This window comes from Syngnathus leptorhynchus, chromosome 21 (genome assembly GCF_054491065.1).
Source record: "Syngnathus leptorhynchus isolate UIUO chromosome 21, UIUO_Slep, whole genome shotgun sequence".
Classification (NCBI taxonomy): Eukaryota; Metazoa; Chordata; class Actinopteri; order Syngnathiformes; family Syngnathidae; genus Syngnathus; species Syngnathus leptorhynchus.
Genome location: NC_141215.1, coordinates 6,476,608 through 6,498,307, shown reverse-complemented (window position 1 = coordinate 6,498,307; position 21,700 = coordinate 6,476,608). Strand labels below are relative to the sequence as shown.

At 50.4% G+C, this 21,700-nt stretch overlaps 4 protein-coding genes across 12 annotated transcripts in view; all 4 read right to left on the bottom strand.

Moving 5' to 3' along the window:
* Nucleotides 1–75: 75 nt before the first annotated feature.
* fgf23 (fibroblast growth factor 23) lies at nucleotides 76–2,270 on the bottom strand. 3 transcript variants are annotated; one of them, XM_085902561.1, is made up of 3 exons: nucleotides 1,987–2,270; nucleotides 1,786–1,889; nucleotides 76–1,065 (listed from the first exon to the last, which is right to left on the bottom strand). In XM_085902561.1, the coding sequence occupies exons 1-3, from the start codon at nucleotides 2,240–2,242 to the stop codon at nucleotides 619–621; spliced, it is 807 nt and encodes a 268-aa protein (XP_085758687.1). In that variant the 5' UTR covers nucleotides 2,243–2,270; the 3' UTR covers nucleotides 76–618. The 3 variants fall into 3 exon arrangements, 1 of the variants encoding a protein (XP_085758687.1); XR_015063144.1 differs by lacking the exons at nucleotides 1,786–1,889; nucleotides 1,987–2,270 and adding exons at nucleotides 1,132–1,273; nucleotides 1,395–1,497 and having other exon boundaries at nucleotides 924–1,065; XR_015063145.1 differs by lacking the exons at nucleotides 1,786–1,889; nucleotides 1,987–2,270 and adding an exon at nucleotides 1,192–1,497 and having other exon boundaries at nucleotides 980–1,065.
* A 254-nt stretch (nucleotides 2,271–2,524) lies between these two features.
* LOC147040425 (fibroblast growth factor 6-like) lies at nucleotides 2,525–9,908 on the bottom strand. 2 transcript variants are annotated; one of them, XR_015063146.1, is made up of 6 exons: nucleotides 9,474–9,908; nucleotides 6,428–6,914; nucleotides 5,458–6,271; nucleotides 5,292–5,395; nucleotides 4,738–4,970; nucleotides 2,525–2,648 (listed from the first exon to the last, which is right to left on the bottom strand). XR_015063146.1 is itself a non-coding variant. In XM_085902562.1 (5 exons), the coding sequence occupies exons 3-5, from the start codon at nucleotides 5,774–5,776 to the stop codon at nucleotides 4,794–4,796; spliced, it is 600 nt and encodes a 199-aa protein (XP_085758688.1). In that variant the 5' UTR covers nucleotides 5,777–6,271; nucleotides 6,428–6,914; nucleotides 9,474–9,908; the 3' UTR covers nucleotides 3,576–4,793. The 2 variants fall into 2 exon arrangements, 1 of the variants encoding a protein (XP_085758688.1); XM_085902562.1 differs by lacking the exon at nucleotides 2,525–2,648 and having other exon boundaries at nucleotides 3,576–4,970.
* Nucleotides 9,909–10,075: 167 nt separating this feature from the next.
* Nucleotides 10,076–12,695, bottom strand: cyb5r3 (cytochrome b5 reductase 3). Its single transcript, XM_085902560.1, has 10 exons — nucleotides 12,677–12,695; nucleotides 12,329–12,431; nucleotides 11,924–12,049; nucleotides 11,711–11,783; nucleotides 11,532–11,638; nucleotides 11,327–11,456; nucleotides 10,985–11,068; nucleotides 10,819–10,904; nucleotides 10,652–10,751; nucleotides 10,076–10,580 (listed from the first exon to the last, which is right to left on the bottom strand). Exons 2-10 carry the CDS (start codon nucleotides 12,347–12,349, stop codon nucleotides 10,408–10,410), a joined length of 900 nt encoding a protein of 299 aa, XP_085758686.1. The 5' UTR covers nucleotides 12,350–12,431; nucleotides 12,677–12,695; the 3' UTR covers nucleotides 10,076–10,407.
* Nucleotides 12,696–12,929: 234 nt separating this feature from the next.
* syt1a (synaptotagmin Ia) overlaps nucleotides 12,930–21,700 on the bottom strand; it is a 40,832-nt gene continuing 32,061 nt past the window's right edge. For 5 of the 6 annotated variants that reach the window (XM_085901793.1, XM_085901789.1, XM_085901791.1 and 2 more), the window contains exons 7-12: nucleotides 20,155–20,280; nucleotides 18,478–18,645; nucleotides 18,023–18,190; nucleotides 17,031–17,148; nucleotides 16,152–16,285; nucleotides 12,931–16,086 (exon numbers count right to left, since the gene is read on the bottom strand). In XM_085901793.1, the coding sequence (XP_085757919.1) occupies nucleotides 15,880–16,086; nucleotides 16,152–16,285; nucleotides 17,031–17,148; nucleotides 18,023–18,190; nucleotides 18,478–18,645; nucleotides 20,155–20,280 (921 nt within the window). In that variant the 3' untranslated portion in view covers nucleotides 12,931–15,879. Of the gene's footprint in view, nucleotides 16,087–16,151; nucleotides 16,286–17,030; nucleotides 17,149–18,022; nucleotides 18,191–18,477; nucleotides 18,646–20,154; nucleotides 20,281–21,700 lie in introns of all 6 variants that reach the window. The other variant, XM_085901794.1, reaches the window with a different exon arrangement.

Here is a 21,700-nt window from a genome sequence, read left to right as displayed (position 1 = left end):
TGAAGAACGTCATTTCTTTTTGGGAGGACTATTTAACAAATTATTGTCGGCTGAGCTTTCCTTGGTGTACAATGAAAGAAACTTTATTTTACAAAATATACACATCACATACAAAAGTCAAACACAAAGACTCACTCCTTCATATTAACAATATACTGCTAATAATTACATACACAAAAGGAAAGGAAAGAAATTCACATACAAATAAGTTAACTAGAGCTACAAGAGCTCTAACATACAATTAGATGTAGACTCCAACAGTTAGATAAAACACGTATAGTAAGGCTTTTGGTTTGTCAAAACAACACCATAAGGTAAGGCTTTTTTTTTCATTTAATCAACAGTGGAGTGAAACATTTCAGACTCAAACAAATGTCACAAACATAGTTCATCACTGAAGCTTTTGAGACCAAAGTTCATAGCTGTGAGAACCACAAAAACCTTTGGGATGTAAAAGTGCAAAGGTGCTAATCCCAAATCAATCACTCAAACAGGAACAACAAAACCCAAACAAATGCATCACAATGAACCCATTCATAAAACCGTGCAAGCAACACATCCAATCTTCAGCTCACATTTGTTCAAATCAAAGCAAACAATGAAGACAAATAAAGGCTGTCACTTGTTCATGACTCCACCACGTGGGCTGGAAAGGCCAGAAGAAAGCACGCTCCACGGGTCATGTGCCGGCGGCTCTCCCAGCGTCTCCCGGGACACATTAGCACCGTCGTCGCCAGGTTCCAGCAGCTCAAGGTCCGCGTCGTCCTCCGGAACGGCCCGGGAGTCGGAGCTCTCGGCGGCGGCAGGGGCAAGTGGGGGGGATGAGGAGGGGCGCTCTCCCCGCGGTCGCTTGCGCCTCTCCCGCTGCAGCAAGAGGCGCTCCAGGGGCACCGAGCTGCTCTTGGGCAGAAAGAGCGCAGTGGGCGGCAGGTTGTGGCCAGCGACAAACACCTGTCGGGAGCCCTCCAGGTTGAGCAGGATGCCGGTGCGGACGGAGTAGAAGACGTCACGGTTGTTCTCCAGGAGCCGGTGCTCAAACACGCAGTCGTCACGCAGACACACGGCCTGCAGGGCATGATCACAAAATGAGCAACACTCATTGGAAAGTCTAACCTAAAGCTGAGTGCTTACCCTAAGCCCCCCACCCCTTCGACTTGCATACTGTCCTCGCTAAGATGTGTGTTAGCTTACTCCAAGCTAGCGAGACAGCGAGCTAAACTCGTAATTCAAGACGTTCTTCGGTCGTTTTGTAGATTTTGCCATCATTAACGAACTAAAAAAAAAAGACTACATCCATGTCAGACGGTTTCAAGCAACTATACAGAGCAAATTAAATTAGGTGCTAATTCTTAGCACTTTGAGGTCTATTTGACATGCAAAGAAGAAAATATGACCTGGAACATATAAGCCGGAGTTTCTCACAAGTTTGTTCACGACGAGCATGTAAACAAGTCTCTCGCGTCTCCATCCTGAACTTCGAAACTCCCTCCCATTAACGCTAACCAAACAAATCACACACTTTCTGCTCGCATCACTTCCGCTCAAATAAAGCGTCCTTTTCAAAATAAGAGTATGATAGTGAACAACGTAGGCAAAACTCGGCAGAACTACCTATTTGCTATTTGACCTTTTTTTTGGTGTCTTTTTCTTCTTCTTAACACTGTCTTCTATTGAACTTTCTTCATCAACAAATTCCTGCATTTGTGGTTGTCTCTCAAGGAAGATTTGCGTGGACAACTGGGAGAACTTGCGCATTGAGGATGGCGAGGAAAAGAGGTGACTCACCGAGGTGAACGGGGTTCCGTTAAGGTCCAAACACAGGTACCGGCTGCTTTTCACGCCGAGGATGGCGACGCGCTCCCTGGTTTCCGCCTTCAGCATGATGACGCCTGAGTGCGCAAAGTCAGTCACCATCAACACATCACCGCGAGACAACCAAACAAGCATGCGCGGAAGAAGAGAGCGCGACACGCGCATGCCACTTACTATACGGATTCCTGCTGGTGCTTCTCCGCACAGTGCCGTCCAGCTTGATCTCCAGGTAGAAGTTGCTGAGCTCCGTGGAAGTCTGCAGGTGCACCAACCTCCGCGGGTTGCCCCAATTGGAGCCCGCCAAGGGCGACGTGTTGGACGCCACGGAGCCGCCCTGCAGGAGGGCAAGCGCGAGCATGCAGGCCGCCGCGCCTGCTCGGTGGCGCCGTGTGGTCGTGGCCTCCTCCATCCCGAAGCGGAGAGCTGCCATGACAATGGTGCAAGCAGCATTCTGGAACTGGGCTGCCAGACGGATCCTATTTAAGGAGCCCGAACCACCCTTGCTCGCATCCGTCCACCAACGCAGATGCTGTGCGGCTTTGCTGCGGCGGAAGGGCCACTTCCACCTGGGCGTGTTTCGACCCCGCGGCCCGGGCCACCGCACTTGTTGTTTGGAGCGCTTTTTTTTTTTTTTAAGTCTCTTTTGGACTCTTCCCTGCCCACCTCACGCATGCAGGAAATGTGTTCCGGTGGCCAAATAAACAAATAAATGCTGCGATTTGATCTAGTTTGCTGTCATTTGACGCACCTGACCAACACTTGCACTGTTTAGCCAGCAGATGGCGTCATTCCTAAACTGAACTCCTCCAAAGGGTTGGCAACTCGTTTTGGTGTGCCTATAAAACAAAAATTACAGTTGGAACAACTTAAATTACACAACTTCATTTAGGTTAGCAGTCTGAGCTGGCACAACTAAGCTAACAAGTTCCTATTCAATTTGTTCACTTGTTTGTGCAATTCTTGAATGGCTCCCATGGGATGTGCTTTAACTTATGTGGTCACTTTCCGTTTTTCATGCTTTGAACCTTCGTATTGCTTTCCAAAAAGTGAACTGAGCGTGCATTGGAACGAGGCATAAATGTGACTCACGTGATTGGACACTGGGAGCAGCAGTGAGTTCTTCCAAAGTTTTTATTATCTGAGGAATACAGTGGACTGCTGTGCACAGCACATACATACAAAAATAAAGACTCCAACTCTCTTTGCTTTCACAGCAGTCAATCTTTTTTCTTTTCTTGTCCTTCTTTTTAGCCACACTCAAACTAAGGCAGCAGGTGAAGGCGCTCATGCAAACATGACAGTCAGCTGATGAGGAATAATTTGGATTGGCAAACTTCGCTCTTTTGGATCAAGATGCTTTTATTGAGGACAGGTTCTTTTTTTTTTTTTCCTATTATGCAGTCAGTAAGTTAGAGATAGAAGGGCTGGGGGGGGGGGGGGGAGAGAGCTAGAGGTCAAAAGAGGTGCTCTCAATAGACAGGTTGGACAAATGCTTTTCACCCTATACGTTGAGCATGTGGAATTTGAGGCATAAGTCATTCAGGGGCAAACAGCAGGGTGTGCAATAAACTGACACCCAAGTAGCTTGCCGCCCAAACAGGAAGGGAATAAATAGAAGGGCAATGGAGCTTGGCTAAGGACAAGTTGGTTGCAGATAGAATTGAGCGAAGGGCAAAGCCGAGGGGAGGGGGGGGGGGGGTTGACAATGCGAACATTTGTTTTCGCATTGTCTTTTACTGCTGGCTGCTACTCCACATATTGGGGGGGGGGGGGGGAGGTCAAGGACACAAACCAACACAAACATGGAGGCCACATTTTCTAATTGCATTGTGTCTCTTTGGGGATAACTAGCATCAAAGATTGTGTTGGACTTTGGAGGTCCCACAACCTCCGGTCGTCATTCCGCATTGGCCGAGCGGCCGCCTGGGCTAATTACGTCAGAAAGAAGGACCCCCACCCCTCCCTCTCCCTCCCTCCCTTCCTTGAGGCCCGCAGCAGATCGTCATTCCTATTTTTTGCCTCACCCCGGTGTCTCTTTACATGCAAGTTGAAGGGGTGGGGGGGGGGGTGGGGGGCCTCGAGTGGGAGCGCCAAGGCACCTTTTTAAATGGTACAGCAAAAGTAGTGCATTTAAATTCTGTCACGCACGCACGCACACGCAAATTTGTTCCGTGCATCCTTCATCCGGAACTCGCTGCATTGAATTTGAAGCTGAATCGCTCTTCTTCAGTGTTAGCCACATACACTATATGGACTGCACGCGGTGCCTTGAGATACAAGTTGAATTTGTTCCATGACCACGCTTGCAATGTAAAACACTCTTCAAGCATGCTATATGATATTGTACTTTATCAATACGTGCACTAAAATCATATTATTATGTACAATGTTAAACTATCAATAAATACAAATCATCAATAACAAGTCTGCTTTTTGCCAGTTTATGGACATTGGGCTGTGTCTTCTGACGTGTGTGCCTTGGCCACCAGGGGGCAGTAGCTATGACAGATTCTCAGTAAGCTACAATAGTCACATTTTGTGGGAAAAGATCTATTATTGCGTAACCCGTCTTTGGCTTTTTGCATTGTCACTAACAGCGTTTCACAAAGCGCATTTACAGCTCATTTGAAATCCACGATTTCTCATGATTGGTTGGAAACATCTTGTTAGGCACATCTCAAGGCACCGCTTTGTGACTTGTGGAAGAATTGATGTGCATCCTGTGCCCGCAGCTAAGCGTGCTGGCGGCTTTTGTGCTCTGTCGCCAAAGTCGGACAGAATGATCGAGAGGCGTGTCCATAGAGTGTTGCGCAGCAAGCACCGAGTGAGAGTTGCAAAGGCCCCGAAAGCGGCGCATATAGAAAGAAAGACAGCTCTCCAAATATACACTAACAGACTCACATTTGCAAAGTTCATTGGCGTTACCTTGGGGGGGGGGGAATATCCGCATGTGCAAACGCCAGCAACGGCGGCAGCATCGGTCACAACCGAGGGAGGAAGTGGGTGCCGGTGGCGGAGGTGGTGGCCCTGTCGCCTCGGCGCGGCCGCCCCTGCCGGTTCAGGGCCACGTAGAAGCCCTCGTAAACAAAAGACTCGTAGGCGTTGTAGTTATTGGCCAGCAGCGTCTCCCTGAACTTGCACTCGTCGCCAAAGAGCCTCTACGACGACGCACACACAAGAAGAAAATTGCATGATGTCATGTCGAATTACTTTGGGAGCTGAGATTAAAAGTCCCATTCTTGATAAAGCACCAAAAGTTCTTATGTGTTGTCTGGAAATAAGAAAATGAGGTCATTTTTGTAGGTCAGCGTTAATTCGCCAAGATTCAATCTTTGATGACGCCTCAGCATGCCAAAATATTAAGAGCACAGCAAAGGTGGAAAAGTGGCCATTTTGGACTCCTTCATTTGAGCCATTTTGGTGCAGACACACACACACGTGCTTTCTTACGAGTACCACACACGCACACACACACTTACCGCAGCGTAGAGCCTCCCCCTACGGCTCATGGCCACAAACATCTCACTCTTGACGCCGAACAGGCTGACCACTCCTCGCTCCACGCTGGAGATCTCGAGAAGACCTGAAGAAGATCACCGTTAGCGTGACCATCTTTCGGCGCGGCGCCGGTGAGGCTTCACTCACTGTGCGGGTCCTCGAGGTGCGAGCCGGCGACGCGTCCGTCCGGGAGCACCTGCAGGTGGAAGCCGATGCCCACGTTGCAGTAGAGACGGCGCACCCGCTTGATGCCGCGCAGGTAGTCGTTCTGCCAACTGGGCTGCGCCCGCCCGCCGGCGAGGCCCAGGTAGGAACGCGCAAAAAGCATCTCCCAGCGCCGCTCCACCTCAGTGCCGTTGGCCCCGCCGCCGCTGCTCGGGGCCACCGCCCCCCACACGCAAGTCCAGAGTACCAGCGCGGCCGGCAGCGTCACGCTGCGGCGGAGGCGCCTTTGCGCAGCCGACATGAAGCTGCAGGGGGCGCGTGGAGGACACCTGCCCTAGAAACGCAGCTCGTCCTACTTCCTGTCCTGCGGCATGGCCCAGGCTTTTGGCGTGGCGGGGGAGGCGACTCAAGGCGCCATAGCCCGGGATCCGAGCGGCGGGAGGGAGGGAGCGCGTCCGAGCTTGGAGTGGCAGCGCCGGCGATGAGCATCTTTCGCCGCCTCGTCCGCGGGCAAGGCCGGCCAGTGGAGGGACTCCGCGGCGCACTCACCTTGGCCCCGACGCTCTCAGCGGCGTGACATCACTGCTGCAGACCCCTACTCCGCCCCAAACACTGAGTCACGAGTGAGAGATGGCACGAAGACAAGAAGGGACAGATAAATGGAGCGAGCGAGAGAGTGAGAGAGAGAGGAGTGGGGGATGCGGCAGTGGGGGAAGGGGGGGGGGCGTTCAAGAGTCCCAGAGAGACACTTGAAATGAGCACGATGGGGGCGCTGCCTGCACCTTCACACCCGAGCCTGCAAGCGAGCACACACATGGACAGTTTCCTCGTACGACTTTCAAAATAAAAGGCACCTGTGCCTAACCTGCACCTGGTGGGTCATTCACCCACCACAACATGATTAAGTCACATGATTTGGGTCAATTCTCACCCATTTATTCCATTTATTTACCTTTGGTGGCCAGCCAATCAAATGGAAACGTTTGGGACCTGCAGCAAGGCTGGAACAGTGAAGGCTTTTGCATTGGCGTGCATCTTCAGTCACGCGCTTGTCTTCCTGTGACACGGGACACCGGCACAGATAAAATCTCTGCACACCAAATTGGGGACGGGGGGGGGGGGTCATGTGCGCCTGATTTAGACCGGAAGTTTGTGGCAAATATTTGGCATGGCAAGGCTCCACTTGTGACGTATCGCCGGCAGAGCCCAAGTAATGCGAGAAGCACACGGCTCCGTCCCGTGAGGGATAGTCCCGGCGGGTCATAGTTTGTTCCGTCGTCATAGCAACCACATCGACGCTTCCTGTCCGTCTCCATCGTTTTGCGCATCGCCAGCGCTACCAAAGGCCACCAAAGCCCCGATTCAGCAAAAAGAGAAGCCGAGTGGACGTTTTTTTTGGAGCGCCTCGTCGATGCGGCTGCCGAGCTGCGCCTCGTCATCTGAAAGACACACAAAAAAACGAGACGGGTAACGATTAAGTGAAGCACTTTGACGGACAGACGGGGTCAGCTGTGTCGCTAGCAATTCTCGCCTCCATTTTGCGCAGCCAATCAAAGCGCATTGTGGACGTGCAAGTAAGTGGAGCCCATGCAATGAGCGCCTGATTAAGTCGGGCTTTGACAGGAGATCTCGGCGCAGCAGCTGCGATGACATCACAAGGATTGACACGGACAGACAATCACAATTAAAAGCGCCGGCATGACACCATTTTGTCAATTACAACAAGAATGTAAATGTATAGGATGAGATTTTTTTTTTTTTTTTTTTTACACCCACTTTGCAGCAATGCAGTGATCAATCGATCCGAGATAAATAAATAATTGGACAAAACGGGATTTCAAATGCAGCCTGGGTTGGAATCCCTGCTGAGTCAGCTGATGTTTAATTCAGCAGCTGGGGAAACAAAACTGCTCTGCCACTTATAAATAAATAAACTCGCCACAGGAGATTTTAATTTTTTTTCCCGAGGTTGCGGGTTTTTCTTGGTAACGATAGCGGCGCAAGGACGCATCCACCCTTGCAGAGGTGTCCGATGCCAAACGAGGGAGCAGCGGCTGACTCAGCAAGGTGGAGGTGACTTTTCCTGCCTATGATGCAGCACTTTGGTGTCCTTGAATGCAACACGGGCACCACTACCACTACCTTGATGACTCTTAAACTGATGTCATCACAAGATCACCCTAAGCACGCCATTTAAGGAAGGGACGCAGCTGTGATTCAAAAGAAGGCGCCAAAGCACTCCTTTGATTGAAGTGAAACTCCGCAGCTAACCTTGACATGCTTCATTGGCAACAAGACGCTACACTATGGGGCAAGGGCACTACTTTTGTCCGAATGGACTTCCTCGACTCTGCTCAACCTTTAGTAGCGGCACCAAGATGCTGACAAAGCATTTTCTCTCTCACTCTAACTGGACCAGACCTAAGTGGACCACCTAATGCTCAGAGGCTAAAGTCCATGATTTGCGTGACGGCGGTGGGAAGCGGCAGAGATCACACGAGGTGTCAGGTGCTGAGCCATCAGCCAATTCAGAACCCGACACCAAGCCAGCTCGGGAGAATGCGAGGAATCCGGCCGGCGTGTTTGCCCCGCCGCTTTTGGCATTCTCACCCCATAGGATGAAGAGAACGCGGCCCATCGGCGGCGGATCAAGGCCAAGCGGGAATGGAGAGTCGCAGAGGCAGGGAGGTCAAAGAGATGACCTGTCACTCAGCCAGCACAACAAAGAGCAAACCGTTTATTTCTGTCACGGCCTCCGCAACCGACCCGAGAGTTAATCAAAACTTTTGGCACATGGAAAGCCACAAACATGTGCCGGACCCCTCCACTGCCCCCATCTGGTAAGCGAGAGGCGTCGGGACACCCCGGCACACACCTGAAGGTCTTTCTGGACTGCAATGCAGCACTGGCCGCGCACTTTCGGCAGATCGCTGCCAATCGACAACGCTCGGTCATTCAGGTGGGGTGATCACATTTTGTCAGCTTGTAACTCCGCCCCTGAGAGAATCCATCTCAAAATTCAACTCCACTATAGCCAAGTAATGCCACATGGAAAAAATATTTTCAAAGTGCGCCGTTTTGCACGGAAGCACTTTTCATCCCGAATGTGTGCTGTCACAAGTCCAAGCAATCAGCCTGGCGGGAAAGACCAGACCTCGGAAAACAAACTCCGGAAGCCACTGATTGACAGATGCGTCTGCCTACTCTCAGCGCCAGCACCGGCGCGGTCGCCACCGACTCAGTCGGGACTATCGAAGGTCAAGCCGGGGGTGGCAGGCGTCTCCGGCGCGCCGGATCTCCGGCATAGTCAAGGATCCGCGCGGGCAGCTGCGTGCCGCTCGTAAAGGACCCAAGGAAGAAACTCAAAATACTTTCCTCAGACAGACGATGACCACGTAACGCGGCGAATGTAAATAACAACAGCGGAACGACCATACAAGGGCAGAAGCCCTGGAAGGCGAGCACAACGTAATGATGGCATTCATATGTAAGCGGTCCGGAGGAAAGGGGGGGCACCAGCATCCTGACCACTTCCAAGCAACAAACTCAAAAGGAGGCCGCTGATGACCTTGCCGCTGCCAAGGCGCTTCCTCAGCTTTTTTTGCTAATGCAAACTGCTACAAATACATGAAATAAACATTTTGCACCAGGTATTTCACTTTTATTTGATTGATTGATTGAACTATGAGCATGTTGTGACATTGTAAACATAAGCTCTTCCGTGTGATGTTGTGACGGCACGGCAGGATTCTTATGGATATTTTGGTCCACGCTGTCTGTCGGAAGCTCTGGAGGAGTTTTGGAATGCACGACCACAGGGCATTTAGTTGCGTGTCTGGACCCAAAGACAGCGCGGACCGTCGCGTACATCCCAGCCGGGAGCGTCTGCTCCGGGTCCGCCTCGCCCGGCCCCGCCCCGCGCGCAGTATTGCGACAAACCTCAGACGACAAACCGCCCACCCACTCGCACCAAAGAGAGAAAATGACAAAGTACTTACTTGCACCACGAGTGTGGGCGGTGGCGGCGGGGGCGCGACGTTGACGGCCGGGTATCCTATCCTCTCTGTGACGCCTTCGGAGAGCTGTTGCTGCCACCTTCTGGAAGTCTGGTGCAACAGTCTTCTCGATTGACTCGATTTCAAAGTACGACAATAATTTGATAGTAATACTGACACGCAATTCGAAATACGATTTATCAGCACGTACGTCAAATCAATGAGTTTTGGTGAAAATTAAGGCCGTCCAAGTCGTTAGTTGCTAACGCTAGCGCACTTTTTAGCTTTTATGTTTACCGGCTGTAAAACACGCCAAGCTTTTGACGTCAAAAGTGACCTAATGCTATGACTTTCAAACGGCTCAGCGTAAAAACTCTTTTTCGAAGTTCTAGACGGTCTTTTACCGAACAACAGGTGTGCAAGCCATTGAAAATCCAAATGACGTACAAGGCTGGAAGCAGAAAGTCCTACGTCATACATATGTTTGACGTCATTTCCGGAGCGACCCGACGGTACGTCACGTCACTACGCAAGCAAATATATACAAGCGGCATACACAGACCCAGTCTGAGCTTAAGAAGGAAAGAAGATGCTGGCAGCAAAAGTTCTTCTGTGACAAGACTTATTTTATCAAACATGATCTGCATACAATTCCATTTTTTTTGCAATACACAAATGGACAAAACTTGTCATCATGTCTTATCTTTTCAGGGCCTCCTTTAAAGTGCCTGATTAATCAACACGTTGATTATGTAGAGAACATCCGAGTGGCAGAAAAGTGGAAGATGACATGACAAGCAGCATAACACATCATCAGTCTGCATAATACCAAAAACACCTAAGGCACCATTATTGGGGTGAGCGCTCAAGCTGCGTGACATGATATAAATACAACAACATGGAGCACGGACCAGGTGGGCGGGTCACACCTGAGCGTCTAGAAGGTGAACCTGTGCTCAGCGGCGTGGCCCACCTTGTCCAAATTGGGATTGCAGGCAAACTGGATCATGGGCGGCGGGCCGCACATCAGCACCAGGGTGTCTGCTGAGGGCGGGGGAAGGTGGTCCCGCACCATCTCCTCGCTGATGAAGCCCTCGCTGAACTCCCAGTCTGACAAGGACGCACACAAAGATGAGATCACGTCACGGCTCCGTATGTGCGCGCGTAGGTGAACGACGTACTGGCTGGCGCTCTGTCCACGGTGAACCACAGCTTGAAGCGCTCGGGGTTGTTGACTTGAATCTCCTCCAACTCGGGCCTCAGCAGGATATCCTTCTCCGTCTGGCGGAAGGCAAAGATGAAGATGAGAAGCGGCAGCGAGCGGGGTGGTGGGGTGGGGGCGACCGACCTGATTGGCGAAGAGCAGGTGGCACACCGTCTGGTCCTGCGGGTCCTTCATGATGGCCGTGATGAGCTGCAGCATGGGCGTGATTCCTGACATGTCCGCAAGATTCAAAGATCACCACGGGGATGCCTTTGACGTGGTCAACTTGTGATCAAAGTTGGACATTTACCCGTCCCGCCAGCAATCATGCCCACATGTTTGGCTGTCTTGTTCTCAGCAGGAGCCTTTTTGTCAGCCTGAATGGCAAAAACACCTGCACAGGAAAATGTGCCATTGCATTCATGTCAACCTATTTTCATGATCATATGTCGCCACATCAAGATGTCTTACTAGCCATTAGGAATGCTCAGTAGCACTTTTTGCAACCGAGAAGTGTAGTCCGAAATAAAGCAAATATCAGAATGGCCACAAGAAGGCGCCATGGTCTTGTACTCCAGACATTGCTATTGGTCTCAGCTTCTTGTCATCATATCATGTGCTTCATCATGCGCTGGACATGCTAATGGATCACCTTTGCCCTTGTAGACAAGAAGCCCGCTGGGTCCTCTGAAATCGATGGTGTCGTCTATGCGCAGACTCTCCAGGTACTGACTCATCTTTCCGCCTTCTGGGAATTTGGGATGGCTGTTTTTGAAGTAAACCTGCCCACGAGACAGACAATGACCTCAAGAATCCGATAATAAGGAACCGAGACTAATTCAAATCTGCGTCATCACCTTGATGACCAGGTCCACGTAACCTTTGTCATCATCGCTGGACGTGGGCGTGTACGGGCGGACCACCAGCTTGCCGTCGATTTTGGCTGACAAATAGATGTGCTGTCCTGGAGATGATGACATTGGCACGATGGTGAGTTAAAAAGAGGATTCAGAACCTCTGCTGATGTCATACTGACCCACAGGGAGACCCAGGATGTGTTCGCCGGACGGCAGAGCGAAGCGGAACTTCCGTGTGTCGTGACTCACAATCTGGATCCAAATGAAAATACACCAGCAACACAATGGCAGGTGAAAAAAAACCCATCATATGTAGAAAATATCCTCAATCTCAAGTCACCCAAACTTTGAGTGACACACCTTTCTCGTGGGTGTGCCGGTGAACGCCTCACCTGCTTATCAATGAGCCGCAGCGCATACTTAATGCTGGGGTCCTCCAGGGTAATGGCGGGCCTCCTCCGACGGAACAGAAGCCTGAAGAGCAGGTTGACCAGGCCATCAAATCCGCTCCGAATAACCTGACACAAACCAGCATTGGCGTTAGCATTAGCAATGGCATTAGCATTGGCCGACAGTCTGATCTCGGTGAGCTGAGCGGGGCGGGGCGTTGTCTCGGCTTAACGGGCTCATTTAGCGGCTTAAGCGGACTCGACGAATCTGTCAAGTGAGTCACATTTTCCGGAGGGCGAGTCTGGCCGGGCATCTTGCCCAAATACTATTTAGACTCCTAACGCTAGCAAAACAGCGAAGCCCGACTTGGACAAACATGATTGTTATTTAAAGTGTCCTATACTTACCCCAATGATGTAGGACAGCATCTTCTACTTTGATGGAGAAAACAAATGACTAAGGAAAGCGTGCTGCGGCCACTTCTCACTCTTTGCTGTCAAACGCTTGCAGCTTGGAAACAATCAAGTCGATCACCACATGACTCAAAATATGGATCCGCTCAGTTTTTCCAAAATAAAATTCTCGTGGCGCCAGACAACAGCGCTTATATTTGAACAAAAACACTCTATTCACACGCTTACGATAGTATTAATATAAATGTACATTACAGAACACATTATAATGTCGCATTAGGCTCCGATAGCGTATTGTAGTTGGGTAGAAAACACTTTGAAAGAACAAGCCGGATCGTTTACCATGAGCAGCTGCAACTACGTCACTTCCGTCCGTCACAACACAACTTCTGCATACCAGAGCGTGGGTTATTTAGTAGTTGCGCTTCGAGTCATTAGAAACGCAATTCCTCCTCAAATTTCCCACAACATATGGAATGGTGCATTAAAAGTTATTTATTTGCGTTAGTATGAAAATCGACATTCTCAACCTATAGCTTTCTAGCTGACATGCGTACAACGTCACTTCTTCATTGGTTGTGTTTCACCGCCACCAGAGGGCAGTAGTGCTCCGTGAGTTGCCAAACTTTGTGACCGCTAGAGGGCAGCAAACAATTCGTGTGGTGCGTTTGCTCGGTCGGGGTCAATGACTTCCTAAAACGATGACGACAAAGAGGACACGTTGAGCTTCTGTATCTCAACAGGGAAATAAAATGTATTTTTTTTTATTGATTGATCATTTGTATATTAGGAAGTTATAGAACAACAGTCAAAAACTCCACAGCGTGAATTACAACACACACACACACACACACACACACACACGCACACAGAGAGAAAAAAGAAAATAAATTCAATACAAAAATAAGAATGAACAATTTTACGAGATCACAGAGGAGAAAACACAAAATAGTCAAGCAGGCAGTTTCTGAAACACAGCAAAGGCAACGAGGATCTTCGCGTACTTTTTACACCGCTTTGCTCCGATTGGTGCAAGGAATGGTCGGTCAAGAGGCAGAGCTCGGTGCGGTGGCGGTGCAGTTGAATGGCTTTTATTTTGTCGAGTTTTTTGTTTTCCTGCACTGCCGCCTGTCTACCTGTCGCCACGTTCCTGCCCCTTTTCTACTTTGCACATTTCCTTTTTTTTTTTTAAATTTAACATTTGCTAATCTTCTTGAAGAGGGGGCGGAGCTTGAAAATGACGCAAAAGGTGGGGGTAACAGGTTGTTTTTTTTATACAAAATAAAAGTGCAAAGTACATCTAATCGACACCAACACAGTCCATACTGTACATTCAACATTGTAACCTCCAATAGAAAAGGATGGCGACACATAAAAGATTTAGATTATCATATGTCTTATAGATATACATTTTTATGTAAATATGTACACACACATACACACAGATTTGGAGAGCTTGTTTGGTATTTAACTCCCTGAACTGTGCAAACACACACTTGCGCACCAGAGGACAACCAAACCAAGCGGGGGAACGTCGTCGCCGCTTCCTCGCTGGGATTTTCGTCTTTTTGGAATGATGGAATGAACTCACGCACGCAGAGTATTGCACAGTGCTCAACAAACTCTCTTGGCGGGATAATTGGCGACGTCACTACGCAACAAATTAGCGCTAAGTCTACACGTCTACACGCACGGCATCACAGTGATACACAAAGCGGGCGTCCGACGAGTCACCCGCGGAATGATGGTGATGGGCAGCTTCTCCAAAAATGGCGCTCCGCTAACTACACAAGCACACTGGAGAAAAAGCTTAAAATGTCCCCCCCCGGCCTCTACATTTGGCAGATATAAATGTCGGAAAGCGGTCATCCCCAACCGCTGAAATGATCCGACTTTACTGAATCGTGATTTATTTACTACAAATATATATATATATATCAGTGCCAGTGCCATATAATGACCGGCAGAACATTTAAATGTGTCTCCACTAGATGGCAGAAGTTGCCGTTTATACATGAGAATAATAGCTTCCTGTTTAATTAAACCCACCCACCATACACATTGATTAATTAGAGCACAATTTTTGTTTGGTAGTGAGCTGTGAGATTTTTTCCAAAGACAACAATTGACCCTCCCCATAAGAAATGTTGTCGTAAAGAACCAGGTGAGAGACCGTTAACTTTCTGAGGGTGGCGGAAAGAAGCTAGCGGCCAGCTCGTTTTGTCACGATGACTTCTCGCAAACCAAGAATCAACCGAAACTCCGAGAGTGCAAATGGTCGCAACGACTGGCAGTGAAAAACAAACGGCATTCACGCCGAGGCAACTGAAAGCCAAGACTGGTTTTGTTCCCAAAAGTGTGCGACGCGAGAGGACGGCAAGCTAGCTTAGCCTCTCGGCGCATGGCAGTGTTTATGCACCCGGCGTACCCAGAGGGCGCTTTTTATCGCTTGCAACTGAAGCAGAGACGCCGGCCTACAAGGCAAAAAAAATAAAAATACGAGAAATAAAAAAAACAAGGGTAAAGAGATAAGGACACAATGGCGACAACTTGTTGCTTTTATCACGATGGCTCGACTTAAGCGGGGGCGTAGCGCAAAAGGTGACAAGATTCATCGTTCGGTTGAGTAAAGGCGAGGACCCTCAAACTGACGAATAAGTAGAAAAAAGTCGTAGGAAATCATGTGCTTGTCGAAGCCTCCCCTCAAATAACCAAAGCAGTTGGTGGCCTTTTTTTTTGGGACGTCTGCTAGCACAAGTATAGCATATATTATCTTAAATTGGAATGCAGTAACAAAGTATTCTTCAGAAATCCTGGGTTGCGTCATATTGGCTCTGGTTCACACTCGAGTCACCCACACACACTTGCGCGCCTTGTACACGCGTTTAAAATAGAACATCTTATTAAAAACATCCAGATAGAACAACATAGAAACACGGCAATTGGAAATGTGCGGCCTGCATAACGCTTACAGTATACAGTGCAGTGCCTGGACGGACGGACGGACAGACGGATGGACGTCAGATTTGTACAAGTGTGTCAGTCATGCGCTATGCTGTCATCTATGCACATCATATTGCTTAAAAGAAGAAAGGGCGGGGCCGGGAGGAAGGGGCGGGGCAAGCGACAAGAGAGACCCTGATGGCGACGATGCGGCGCTAAAGCAAGGAGGAGGCGTGGATATCACTGAGGTATTTACACAGACTGGCTATTGAACGGGGAGGGGAGGGGGGCAAAATTGGTTGCTCCGGGGGCCACCTTTTGAGTTTTAAGAAGAAAAAAAAATTTTTTTTAGGCAGCATCAACTTAGTGGTTAGCGCAACTGGCTGCCTTGCAGTCGTGAGGTTCCGATTTTCACCAACTATTTCGTAAAACACTTGACTGATCAGATAGCCATCAGGTCAACGATATAAATACCTGGCGGTCCTCGTGTGGCCCCGGGGTCACGCTTTGCCCCGCCCCCGCCCCCCCTGCTATACAAGAAGGCAGGAGCGTGGAGGAGCCAATGGGCGGGAAGGGGGGGGGGGGCATATAGGCGGTCCTGCCTATTTCTTATTGGAGAGCTGCGCATCCACTTCCTCCTCGGGCTTGAGCACGTGCCACTGGGCGATGGGTCTCCTGGGATTGGCCAGCATGTCGGACCAATGGCGCAGCTCCGTGCCCGAGCTGTTCAGGCCCACAAAGACTTTGCCGATGGCGTCGTTCTTGCCGATCTTGTCGTAGTCCAGCACCGTGATCACCACCTGCACTTTCTGCAAACACCGAGTTCAAGTTTATTCTTATTCTCGTGGGACTCAAAAACGGCGGCTCAAAGTACCTGGATTTGCTCGAAGGGGACCTCGAAGCTGAAGGACTCGTTGTAGTACGGGTTGAGCGTGTTCTTCTTAATGGTGGTCTTCTTCTTCTTCAGTCGCTTGCCATTCTGCATCAGGTGGATCTTTACGTACGGATCTGCGGGGCAACAGAGCCTTTCGAAAATGTCTGGCACCCCTTTGACACGGGCGGCCCGCCACGGGCGCTGACAATTGCTTTCGGTGATTGCGACGCCTCTGCTACCTTTCACACACACCACAGCGGCTCCGAGGTGTGATACGCCAGGAAACTGAATTGCGGTCGATTTTTCTTTTTTTTTTTTCACACACAAGCCACTTGTCAAGCGCTTCAAGCTCATGTGACCTCTTGCAGGGAAAGCACACCTGAGCGGATCTCGCCGGAGCTCATCTCCTCACCGACATTTTCCGCACGGGTGGCGAGGCGTGGGATTATTACGACTGCGTTGCATGCTGGGAGAGACGCTTGGTGCTTTTGCCCAATGAACATCAAAGCAGGTTAAAAATAGAAGGCCTGTCATCTCGCCTGCCCTCATGTCACTTTGGATCGGTCGCGGCGCACGGCGCGGCGCGCCCACGGGTGACTTGTCGGCTCGCTTTTGCGCGCTGGCGTCACACACATAGATAGACGCGCATGCAAATCCATTTTACGTGTCTCGAAAGCCGCACGCTGCCACCTTCGGCGAGGGGCTTTTAAGTCAAGTGAGAGTGAGACTTTAAATAAAAAGAAATATTGCTAATATTATTACTACTGAATGTAGTATCCTGTCAAAAGTCAATCCTTCAAAATAAAAGCATGACTCGGTATTTTCTCGGTATGCTTTTTATTTTGAAGGCCTACCACGAATTCACCGGGCAAAGCTAACCTGACAGGCCGCCCACGTCCATCTTCTTCAGGTTCTTGGCCTCCAGGACCACCACGGTGAGTTTACCAGCGGTGGGCACGTAGCGCAGGGAGAAGCAGATGTCACCCAACTTCTCTTGCTGTGGCAGGCAAAAAAAACAACAAGTCAGCGTTGTATCTTGAGTCACTGAAGGTTGAGAAACGGTACTCTGTAGTCATTAGCGCGGGTTCTGTCAAGCAAGTCCAAAGCCGTTTATTGGCTTTTAATGAGCTGTAGCTGGCAACTTTGTCTATTTGTAAGAAAAGCCGAGACATCATAAATCAAGTACGCATGGGTGTTCAGCAGCTAATGGCGGCGCCCACGGAGCAGAACCATAATAGAGATGAAATGAAGCCCGCAAAAAAATTTAAAAAAATACATCGGCGTTCATTTGACAACATTTAATTTCCTGCAGAGATTAAAAAAAAAATCAGACTAACAAGCTGAAGCTGGGCTCCATTAAATGCCATCATTAGCTACATTAGCTAATTGAGATGAATCGATTCAATCGTCAAACATGGATTTAGGAAGCCGTGTTGCCGTCATTCACAGACAAAGAGGATAAATTGGAACTCAAGTCGAGATTCGAACCCGGAATCGCTAAACTGTGAGGCGGACGTGCTAACCGCTTCGTCGAGGTTTTGCGCTTTCTTTTCACTCAGCCCGGAAAAGTCAATTTATTGGCCCACAGTTCAACAAGCAAGCACATTATACAGTAAGCGGAACTTTCCGGCTCTCGCAACTGCTCGCAGGCGTCGGCCTTCGACTTAAAACGCGGCGGCTCGCGCTGTCGCAATTAACCTTTAAATGGGGCGACGGTGGCGCTAAGAAGAAGGTTGCCGTGGCAACGTGCCAGGCCGCGCCGTGACATTTAGCGTGAAAATTCAATCTCCTGAACCGTTAGCCGGCAAATCTGCGACGGGTGTTAATTGAAGGGGAAAGCGAGGCGGGCAGAAGTGCGACCGAGCGCCCACCTCCTCTTTCTCGGCGCTCTGCAGGTCTCCCCACTCCTCGGTGACGTGGCTGAAGTCCACCTTGTTCATGGGCACCTTGATGTCGCCGATGGCGTCGTGCTTGGAGAAACGGTCAAAGTCGTACACCGTCATCACCAGTGTCTTGCCGCCCAGCTCCACGTAGGGAACCTGAATGCAAAAAAACAAACAAAAAAACAATCAAGCAGGGGCGGCGCTATGTGTTGGGTCATGGCGGCATCCAGCCACCGCCACATCTAGGGCAACCGTTACCTCCCTGTGTTCGGAAATCGGGCAAAAAAAAAGATAGAAAGTTTCCCGAGCATCCGTGAGACGGCGTGGGCTCAGCATCTGCCGCGCGGGCGTGTGATCGCTTTTGTCAGGAGCTTGTTAATGCGCCAGCTGGCTGCTGTCAGCGCCATGCAAATGAGGAGTAAACAAAAAAAGAGATCCGTTACCTTGAAGGTAAACTGCTCGTTGAAGACGGGATTGAGGGTCTTGCGGTGGACTTTGGTCTCAAACTTCTTTTTCTTGTCGGGCAGCAGGTAGACTTTGACGTACGGGTCGGACGTGCCGCCCATATCCATGGCGGGAAGCTCGGCCGCTTGGATGATCCCCACCATCAGCTGAAGCGAGGAAAGAGACAAAATATGTCACGCCTGCAACATCTGGAGATATATATTTTTTTAATTTCATGGGTTTTGATTTGGCACTTTGACTTAAGGGGCATGGCCGAGTTCGTGACATCGGCAACAAAGCTTTTTTTATTTGATATGTTCTCCCATTTTCACCCATTGTGGGGTCGGGAGTTGTCTGTTGCGACAGCGTGTCGGTCCAGAGACCAAGCCGATAATTGTCAAGTGCGCCGGGCGGTCGGGCCGCTCCGAATGACCTGTCAGTCATCGCCCCCGCGAGAGGCGACCGAGCTGCTTAGTCAATCAACTTCCCATCAGGCCACCATCAAGATCCCGGAAGCCTACCAGGGTGGGGGAGAGCGAGAGGAAGGAAAAAAAACAAAACAAAACGGGGGCTGATCTGACAAGAAAATCAATCCTCTGGCTTTTTAGAGTTCTTAGCGACAAACTTGTGCGTAATTAGCCTCTTAACTGCAGCACGGCAGGGGGTTGATTTGGACTCCGGCACTTGAAAACGGAACAAAAAGCCACACCGTGTGATTCCGGGCGCTCGGCTCCGTGCTCGTAATCGCACCTGTCACACGTGGCCTTGTTTGCACATCTGCCGCCGCGTTGTTTGCGCTGCTCTCTCTCGGCGGCCGCGTCGGACTGGCTTAACCGCACCGGTGCCTCCGATAAAAAAGCCAAATGTAGTCCAACTGCGCTTGGCCACGTGGAGTGATGCGCCAGATTAAAACTATCATCGCAGCCCCCTCCGTCGGGATAGGGCTTATTAGCGCCACTTCTGTAAAATATCATTTTGTCCACATTAAAGGCCCTTTGAGCGAAACGAGCCCATCATTTGTCACGGTGCCAGTAATCCTCCACTGAGCGCTAACGGCGTGTGTTCCTTTGACTTTTACAAGTGTCGTTAAGCATCGCCTGCTCTTTGATTTGAGTGCTGACGGTGGCCGGAACAGTCATCTGGAGACAGCGTAAAGGAAATGAAGAGCTTTTTATGCTAGCACCTTCATTTTGCCTTACCTGCAGCCGAGCGTCACGACAAACGTTTGCTTCCTAACAAGAAGGATCCGGCAGCCGAGCTAATTGCGCTCCTGTCGGCAGCCGGGCTCAGATGCGGAAAGCGGTCCCGTCCCGTCCCTTGAGGACGGGCCGGTACGGCGTGTTCAGTCAGCGCATCGCTTATCTGTCAGGCAACATCTGGCCGGCCGGCTGATGTCGGTCCTGCATCGTCTGCTTTTTAAAAATCAGCCGGCGGAACCAAATAAAGCAGACGGAGATCTGCCCGGGGGATGTTTTGCAATCAAGCGGAAACAAACGAGAAGATGAGAATAACGCCGGAGCCTTTGTTCAATCGTCTATTTGGGAAAGAGGGAACCGATGGCCCTCGTGTTGAAAAACAAAAGTGCGGGGCGGTATCGGCATGCCCCCCCCCCCCCCCGTGTACTTGGCCCAAAAACACCAAACAAACAAGCCCGTCCGGTTCCGGCGGTATCTCACCGTGTTCTCTGTGAAATTGTAATCCAGCGAGTACTGTAATTTGCCCAGTTTCTGCTCTTCCTTGGGCTCGGCCTCTTTCTCCATTTCCGTCAGGCCTGTCTCGGCGTCCTCCTCATCCTTAAAGGCCTGGAGGAGACACCCACTAAGAATCAGTGCCGCCTCGCCCCGAGTGCCGCCCGGGCGCCGGCGCCGCTCCCCCCTCCTCCGCCGGCTCGGCCCACCGACTCCTGCAAAGGCTGCCGCTTGTTTTATGACGTTTGAAGGGAGCAAGGAGGGGGAGGCAAGCACTAAAACACACGGCAGCATGCTCTGAGATGCACTAAAATCTGGCTCCCCTGACGGCGTCTGGAGGAAAGATCACAGGAGGGCCACCGCAGATGAGAGCAATGGGCAGGCATTGAGAAGAAAACACAAAGAAAGAATCTTCACGCCGGCTTTGGTGTCGCTTCAAGTTGGAGCAACCCTGAGCTGCTGAGTTAGCGGGAGGTGGTGGCGGGGGGGTGCGGGTGAGGGGGGCGGTGCCTAAAACATGCAATTGAAGAGGCTCAAAAGTCATTCAGCATCAAAAGTTGCCGTCCAAGAGGCTCGTTTTGCATGCACAGCATTCTGTGTGGTGCTTGTGGGTCACGCCGACCCCATCGCTCGCGACAAGTCACGCCCGCAAACATCATCAGCAGCAGCATCATCATCATCCTCCTCCTCCTCGCCCCACCCGGTCTTTGATGCCAAGCCGCATGCCAGCAAACGGGTGCTTGCGCAACTACTTTCCATAATTCGTTCTCGTGACTCAATCGGCTCCAGTGAAAGCAAAGGGCTGAACAACGCTGATTGGTCTCTGGAATTGGTCTCCCGCTTCAGATTTATTCTTATTTTTTTTTTTTCCAATTGACTGTTTTGGATTTGGTCGGTGTTGAAAATGCGGAAGGCTCGTCAACCAATCGGTGTCGCTCGGCCCAGTCTTATGGTGGCTGCGCCGCCGTATATGCGCGTACGCGGCGTGGACGGGCGTATGCGCATAGGCCGGCGACGGTACCACAGAGCTACGTGTACTGTATATGCATAGTTACATCTATCGGGGGGGCTCAACGGTCGTCCGTCGTCAAGAGGCTATCGGAAAACGATCGCAACATCAGAGCAGCAGGCGTAAGAAAATCCAACAGCAATTGGGAAACCTACCGCCAGTCACCATCCCGCACAGTCATCAGACACAACACAGATAAGGAGGACATAGAAGGAAGAAACACACATTAAAAAACACACACACACACACGGGAGTCAACAGGAGCAAGACCTCGAGAAATGAGACGCCGCCGTTTCCTCACCCCCGCCCCCCCCCCCTCGCGGAAATGGATCGATAGCTTAAGCGAGCTAACGGCTAGCATTCAAAGTCAGATGAATTTTCTCCCGTTTTTGTCATTTCTCGAGGTGCGTGCCACTTCATTACCTCTTTAAGGTCCTCATTAGACAAAAACAAACAAGAAATCTGAACATTTTAAAAGAATAACATAAAGAAATGCAGCCATTTTAAGAACAGGTGCTAGCTCCT